Source organism: Cebus imitator, unplaced genomic scaffold (genome assembly GCF_001604975.1).
Source record: "Cebus imitator isolate Cc_AM_T3 unplaced genomic scaffold, Cebus_imitator-1.0 Scaffold20, whole genome shotgun sequence".
NCBI classification, from domain to species: Eukaryota; Metazoa; Chordata; class Mammalia; order Primates; family Cebidae; genus Cebus; species Cebus imitator.
This window is the reverse complement of record NW_016107335.1, coordinates 10,825,269-10,833,401: the sequence shown is the minus strand read 5'-3', so window position 1 is coordinate 10,833,401 and position 8,133 is coordinate 10,825,269. Positions and strand designations below refer to the sequence as shown.

General features: G+C 43.8%; 2 protein-coding genes across 3 annotated transcripts in view; one reads left to right on the top strand and one right to left on the bottom strand.

Moving 5' to 3' along the window:
* The window catches only part of KIN (Kin17 DNA and RNA binding protein), a 27,227-nt gene extending 22,439 nt beyond the window's left edge, over positions 1–4,788 (bottom strand). The window contains exon 1 of the mRNA XM_037735280.1: positions 4,503–4,788. Within this exon, the coding sequence (XP_037591208.1) occupies positions 4,503–4,702 (200 nt within the window). The 5' untranslated portion in view covers positions 4,703–4,788. The remainder of the gene's footprint in view (positions 1–4,502) is intronic.
* Positions 4,789–4,877: 89 nt separating this feature from the next.
* ATP5F1C (ATP synthase F1 subunit gamma) overlaps positions 4,878–8,133 on the top strand; it is an 18,757-nt gene continuing 15,501 nt past the window's right edge. The window contains exon 1 of one of the 2 annotated variants that reach the window (XM_017521142.2): positions 4,878–5,032. In XM_017521142.2, the coding sequence (XP_017376631.1) occupies positions 4,977–5,032 (56 nt within the window). In that variant the 5' untranslated portion in view covers positions 4,878–4,976. The remainder of the gene's footprint in view (positions 5,033–8,133) is intronic. The other variant, XM_017521146.2, reaches the window with a different exon arrangement.

Here is an 8,133-nt window from a genome sequence, read left to right as displayed (position 1 = left end):
AGTGTTTAAAGCAGTAAAATGGGTTATTAGTGAATTTCCCTCACAGAAACTACTTTCACTCACTTTCTTCTACTTCAGCTCACTATCCAACATACATTGCTGCATACTCTATTAGCCCTGTTAAACGTATTAAATCTGTACCTTCTTAAAATAACTGGAAAAAAACATACAAGTTTTCATTTAGTATCTACCTCTCCTTAATATTTGAACCTCATTCTTCACTAGTAATAGAAACAAAAGATGTGCCTTTCTTGTATTCCCTATCTCTATTTTAAGCACGCTCACTCAGGCCAGGAAACCAGAAAACATCCTAGATTCCTTCTTCTCCTTCTACCTTCAATTTAATAGGAAGTCTGTTCGGCCTCTTAACAACCCATATCCAGTCCCTCTGTTCGATCTCGCTGACACTGTCCAGATTTCCACGATCGAATTTGCTCAAGCAGTTTCCTAATCTTTAGACCGTGGACCTCTTACATAATTTTTGCCTCTTGTGTATATTACCTATAAGAATCACAGTTATTATTTAAATTTATTTTAAAAGAAAACGTGGTATCAGCCTCATAAATAAAAAAAGCATTGCTTTCCATAAATTAAAAAATAATAATAAAATGAACAAACAATAAAGTTACTAAATCCTAGAAACCCAAGAGTCAATCAGGGGGACACCGTGGCTATGACCTTCATTCTCTTCTATCTTCCACTATCAGGAGACAAAAGACAGGGAAGGGAAACTGTAGGGGTCACCTTCTCCCTCTCCCAGCCCACCTTCTAGGTAGGAAAGGGCAATGAATAGATCTGAGGGCAAACAGGCATGGAACCACCATAGAGGCCTGACTCTGAAAATTGGTAATTACAAAAAAGAATTCATCCTCTACTCCTTTCCCATAAAAATTGCATCTCAGTGTTATGTTTAAGGATGGCCAGACACAGTGGCTTATGCCCATAATCCTAGCGCTTTGGGAGGCCAAGGCGGGAGGATTGTGTGAGTCTCCAAGTTCAAGACCAGCCTGAGCAACACAGTGAGACCTCCATCTTCACAAAATTTTTTAAAAAATTAGCCAGGCAAGGGTGGTATGGTGTGCCTATAGTCCCAGCTGCTTGAAAGGCTGAGGCAGGAGGATTGCTTAAGCCCAGGAGCTGGAGGATGCTGTGAGCTATGATTGAGTCACTGTACTCCAGTCTCGGCAAGAGTAAGACCCTGTCTCAAAAAGAAAAAAAATAAGTTTAAGGATAACCAAATAGCCATAACTGATGAGCAAAAGCTCCTTTGTGCAAAAGCATGGCAGCCAATAATAAACGTCAAAAAAAAATTAGAAAAATAACCTCTTAGCAACTCCTAATTAAATAACTGACTTAGGCAAGGATGTTAAAACACACCAGTAAAATGTTAATGGGAAACTAGATATATAGGCATGATTTCTAAATATTACTCCATTAGTCACTTGCGCTTACAAAGGGGAAAATATTACTTTCTAATGCTACTTACAAGCTGTAACCTTTACTCAATTTAAGTACTACCAAACAATATTGGCTTCCTTATATGATGCTGTATGAAATATATAAGATCACCTATAAAGAATACTATACAATGGGCATGGTGGCTCAGGCCTGTAATCCTAGTACTTTGGGAGGCCAGGGCAGGAGGATTGCTTGAGTCCAGGAGTTTGAGAGCAGCCTGGGAAACATGGTGAGACTCTATCTCTATAAAAATAAAAAAGTTAATTAGGCATGGTGGCATGCACCTGTGGTCCCAGCTACTTGGGAGGCTGAGGCAGGAGGAGGATTGCTTGAGTTGGGGAGGTCAGGGTTGCAGTGAGCCAGTATCGCACACTGTACTCTGGCCTGGGCTACCGAGCAAGACCTTACCTCAAAAACAAACAAACAAACAAAAAACCCAACAATATTCCTCCCTCTAAGTGTTTAACCTGAACCTAATCTATGTCACTTACAAAGTATTCTTTCTCCCCAAAATGTTTAACCTAACCCAGTCAAAGGTTTTAGATGTAATTTCCAGTTGACAGAAACCACGAGTTAGAAGGCAAAGGCAGCTGGGCACAGTGGCTCACGCCTGTAATCCTAGCACTTTGGAGGGCTGAGGAGGGTGGATCACAAGGTCAAAAGATTGAGACCATCCTGGCAAACACAGTGAAACCCCATCTCTACAAAAAATACAAAAATTAGCTGGGCGTGGGGGTATGTACCTGTAATCCCAGCTACTTAGGAGGCTAAGGCAGGAGAACTGCTTGAACCCAGGAGAATGAGGTTGCAGTGAGCTGAGATAGCACCACTGCACTCCATCCAGCCTGGCGACAGAGTGAGACTCTGTCTCAAAAAAAAAAAAAAAAAGAAGATAAAAATTGAGCAGAGAGAATACACTTCTGTTAACATATAAGAAATAATAGAACCTCCAATATTTGAAATATTAGCCATCNAAAAAAAAAAAAAAAAAAGGCAAAAGACAAGGAGAGGAAACAAGTCAACATACATGGGATGTTACAGGGCAATGGCTCAGGCTCCTCTTTTCAACAAGTCAATGTGAAGAAAAAGAAGGCTGGGGGCGGTGGCGTACGACTGTAATCCCAATACTTTGTGAGGCTGAGGCAGGTGAATCACCTGAGGTCAGGAGTTTGAAACCAGCTTGGCCAATGTGGCAAAACCTTGCCTCTACCAAAAATGCAAAAATTAGTCTGGCATGGTGGCAGGCATCTGTAATCCCAGCTACTTGGGAAGCTGAAGCATGAGAATCACTTGGTCCTGGGAGGCAGAGGTTACAGTGAGCTGAGATCACGCCACTGCACTCCAGGCTGACAGGGCAAGACTCTGTCTCAAAAAAACAAGAAAAAGGGGTGGAGGAAAAATGGGTTCTATTCTAAATTTAGAATATAGAGAGAATTAAATCTAGAGAAAACTAAAAGTCCTAATAACCCAGAGCACAGAGGACTTTTTGGGCAGTGAAACTATTTTGTGAGATTTTATAACGATGAATATATATTATGCATTTGTCAAAACCCACAGGATGTACAACAAGAGTGAATCCTAATGTGAACTGTGGATTCTGCACGATACTGATGTGTCAACATAGTTTCATCCATGGGAACAAATATCACACCTTATATAGGATGTTGATGATGAGGGATACTGGAGAGGGGGCAGGGGTCCTAATAACCAAATCCGTTAACAGTCCATGGCTTTTTATTGCATCTTAATTTAAAGAAACAGCTGGAGGACAACTGAGAAAGTGTGAATGTGTACTAGATGATAAAGAGGAACTTCTATTAATTTTGTATGTTGGTGAGATATATTGTGGTTATATAGACAAATATTCTGAAATTTTAGAGATGCTTATTTAAGTATTTCAAAGTGAAATATCCTGATATTTGTAATTTACTTTAAAATATTTTTTAAAAAGTAAATATGGCAAAATTACTTAAAGTGTTAACTCTGAGGTTATGGACTGCAAGTTTGTGTCTCCCCAAAGTTCCTATGTTGAACCCTAACCCCCAAGGGGATGGTATTATGAGGTGGGCCTTTGGAGGTGACTGGGTTTAGATAAGGTCATGAGGGTACAGCCTGTATGATGGACACAGTGGGACCCTGTCTCAAAAAAAAAAAAGAGGAAGAGAAGTCTCTACTGAGCTTGCTCTATTTGCTTTGTGAGGATAAAGAGGAAGCTTTCTGCAAACCAAGAAGACTCTCGCTAGAATCTGACCATGATAGCACCTTGATCTTGAACTTCCCAACATCCAGAATTGTGAGAAATAAATTTCTGTCATTTAAACCACCCAGTCTACTGCACTTTATATGGCAGTCCAAGCAGTCTAAGACATTAGATAATGGACATATAGACATTCATTAATAGAGAGGGCTAAAGGGAATAACTGTAACAATGTTAGTCAGTGTGAGTCCCACCTAAAATATCTCTTTCTTCACTTGTAGAAACACTAGATTAGATTATTCCAATTGCCTCAGTGTTCTTCCACCCTTACCCAATCCAGTCCAATCTCCGGAGGAAAATATGATCACAGCACTAGGATGCACAGCATTCCATCAACCACCTCTGTAATGGGGAAAAGTGTACATTCCATAGTGCAGCATACAAGGCTTTTCAAGATCTGCTCAGACTCCTTGAGCCGCTCTTTATATTCTTCACTCATTTAAAACTCAACGACAATCCTACAAGTAGGTGGAATTGTTATTCCCTCTTTACAGATAAGTAAAGGAGAATAAGTAAATAACTTGGCCAAGACCACACATGGCTGGCAAATGGCCCAGCTTAACTTTAAATTTTGACAGTCTGATGTATCTATAAACCAGGAAAATCCATAATCTTAACCACAGTATTATTCTGTGCCGCGTACAGTGTAGGTCTCAATAAATGCTTGCTGGATGAGTAGTACTAAAGAGCTTAGCTCTCCTTTTTCACCTGATCCCAAAAGAGGTGTGAATCCTAACCACCCTGTTTCTCTTAAGAGCCAAGTCAAGTCAGAGCTGATGAGTGTTACTGGCAGCCCTCGGGCCCGCATCCAGGACCTGATCCTGGACTCCCAGGGGCCCTCCTGGGAAGACGGGCCAGCCCGGGCCCACTCACCTCGTCCCGGCACTGCTTCTGGCACATCTGGCAATACCAGCGCAGCTTCTGCAGCCCCTTGGACTTGATCCTGTTGGCGATAGCCTTGGGAGTAAGAAAATCCGACTTCCCCATGGCGACCACGGCAGCGATCACTTTCTGGACCCCAGTGCCCAGCCAGCCGGAAATGGAACCGGGCTGGCGGCGGTGGGCGGGACAAATCCCTGCTGAGAGGCGGAAGGAGGTGGGGCCTGGGAAGACTGGGTTACAACGCTCGCGAGACTCTCTTCGCCGTAGCGCGAGGAAATGAGACTGAAGAAGAGAGCGAGGTGGGAGGGGCGTGCTGGGAAGCTTCTGCGCACGCGCGCTGCGGCCTGAGTGACCGACCTTCAGCGGAGCTGCGGCTACCATGTTTTCTCGCGCCGGCGTCTCTGGGCTGTCGGCCTGGACCTTGCAGCCGCAATGGTATGAGAGCTTGCGGGAAGATCGCCAGGACTGCAAGGGATGGAAGAGCTCGGGCACGGGGCAGGGAAGCGGGGATGGGCGCGGGGGTCGATCTGGGGTCGTAGGGCCTGTCTGGGCCCCTGGCCCCTCGGAGGCGCGGGGTAGCGGGGGCTGCAGGATGCGGCTTTGAAGCCGGCGAGGCGTGCGCAGGGCCGGGCTCCGGCCGAGCCAGGTCCCGCCCTGTCCCCTGAGGCCGGAGGGCCACCGGGGACCTCCGGACTGCGGCCTGAGTCCAAACTGACGTCTGGGCGGCCTCGAGTTCCCTCAGCTAATCAGTACTTCCTGAGCTTCCGCTGCGAGCCAGGCCCCCAGTCTCGGGACCTGCAAGGGAACGGGGGCCTGAGAGACAACCCAGGGGAAGGTTAAGTTGTGCTCTCTGTCCTTGACGCCCCGCGAAGCCCTCCAGCGCTGGGCAGACTGATCCTTTAAGGTCCGAGCGAGTCACAGAGCTGGCCGTCGAGCACCTCCCGTGTTGCAGGCGCTTTGCTGGGTGCTAGAACGGCGAAGGCGAGCATCCTCGATGCCCCTGAGGGTGGTCCTGGTGCAGAAGGGACCCTACAGATCTGTCTGATGGCGGGGAAGGGAAGGACACCTAGCACTACCTTGAAACCACTTGCTGAAACCGTAACCCTGCAAGGTCATGAAATTGCCCCAAGGTTTTAGGTGAAGGAGTTCGGTGGGCTTTAAGAGGCATTTGTTGACTGCTATGCAGCCAAAGGGTGCCACGCGTCTCGAGAATTTTAAACATTAGTTCCGGGTGGGGGGACCTTGGTTGGGGGAAATGCGTATTAGAAAACCTGGAAGCCAGCAGGTAAAAGTTGGTTTGTGAGTGGTGCTGTTCAGTTTTGAAGCTTGACAGAATCTGGAAGAATTTCAGACACTGCCAAGAGGATTATAGGCTGTGTGGTAGCAATTCCCTGCTGTTAACAGTATGGAGGATGTCTAAGGTGCAACAGTGCTAAACTAGATTTTTGTATCTTAATTTATGTGACGGGACCATAAAGCATTAGTTGAAATAAATACATTTGTCATTAGGCAGATAACTGATAGTTAATATAGGAAATTTTCAGAATGAAATCTGATGTGAATTAGCCACATGAAAATTTTGGTGGCTTGGCCTTGGAAGTCAGATCTTTTTCTTCTCTCTAATATGGAAAAATAACATTCATGGGAATTAAAAGGTCACTGTAGTTCAATTATCAGTTGTATAGACTGTCCCACTTGTTAACTGACCACTCAGCAGCCATTAGCTGAGTGCCTGCACTGCGCCCGGTGGTACTGTGGAAAGTGCCAAAACGTGATGGTGAACAAACAGATGAGGTCTCAGTGAGCTTCCTGGGACGGCGCCTGTCATGCAGTAGTGCTCTGTGAACATCAGCCCTCCTGTCCTTACCCTCTTGCCAGGCATTCATGTTATCTGTCAGTATTTTTAGAACCTTTGTTTCTAAGTTGATCTTTAAAAAAAATGGAAAGAGTTTCTGAAACTGAGACAGAATATTTCACAAAAAATTTTAGAAATACCTTTTTTAAAAGCACCTGTAAGATCATTTGAAGTTCTTTTAGTAAAGGATCATTTTAAATAAGAGCTCTCTGTTGGAGACAACTACTGTTTGGAGCTTAAATCAGAACTTCAATCAGCATATAAAGGTCCTAGTCCTGGCCTTAATCCCGTTGGAATATTGCTTTTAAATCATCAGTCGACAGTGTTCCACTTTAAAAGCATAGTCTGTCCTCTTCCTTTTCACGCATTCTATCACTCTTGCTGCTTAATGTCTCTCCTGCCTCTTCTGCCATTTCTCTTCCCATTAATTACCTTTCGAATTCAAAAATTAAAACCACTCCACATAACTAATTTGGAAGGGGGAAAAATATCTTTGCCTTAAGCATGAAGAGGCATATTTCCACAGTTCTGTTTTGATTACTGGAAGTTTTTAAAAGTACCATTTATTATTGTTTTAGTTTTTGTTTTCAGAGAGGTTATCATACTAACGTAAACTAATCATTAGGCTTACTTAATTTCACAGTGGTTATTTTAATAGCTGCTAGGGTATCGCCAAAATACCCTAACTTTTTGAAAATTAAACTTTTTCATAAAGTAGCATTTAAGAAAATGGAAATAAAAAAAATCAAGAGAAAGAGTCCCAGATTTTACTGTCTTCAAATCTAGGAAAAACACATTTCTATTTCTTAGTGTTCAGAAGTCTCTGAAATGGAACTGCTTTATAGTAATGTGTCAGTAGTCATAAACTATATACACTGAAAAGGAGATGGCATTTCAGGAGAGAAAAGACAGATTGTCATCTGAGACCATGAGGGCAGATATTTACTAGTAAATGTAAAAAATGTGAGGCAGCAGAGTGTAGTACTGTATAAAGACAGAGACTCTGTAGCCAGCCCTCAAGGGCTCCATTCCGATAGCAGGATTGAATTCTGATTGCCACTTAGCCACTCTGTAACCTTGGGTGGGTTACTTAGTGCCTGTCCCACCAGTTCCTCATCTATCAAATAGATGCAATAAAAGTACACGATTCCGTGGGTTAGTGTGAGGATTAGAGTATTTGCAAAGCATGTAGGGCTGTGGGAGAGCCAAACGCTGTATCAGTAGAAAAATGCAGTGTTTTTAAGTACAGTTTCTACATCAAATATAATGTCAGAAGATTGCTTGGACTTGCCAAAAGAGGAAAAGAGGATGCAGTCATGGGTGTGGGTTGGAGAAGTGTGATGGAGTCAGTTTTTGCTGGTGACAGGTGATGGGCTTTTACACATTTACTATCAAGAGTTAGAGGTACTTCATAATTTTCTTTTCCTTGAGATTTAGCCAATGTTGCTTCTTTTTTGTTTGTTTGTTTGTTTGCTTGCTTAAGACAGAGTCTCTCTCTCTGCTGCCCAGGCCAGAGTGCAGTGGCACCGACCTCAGCTCACTGCAATCTCCACCTCTTGGGTTCAAGCAATTCTCCTGCATCAGCCTCCTGAGTAGCTGGGATTATAGGTGCCTGCCACCGCACGCGGCTAAACTTTTGTATTTTTTCTAAAGACTGGGTTTCACCATATTGGCCAGGCTG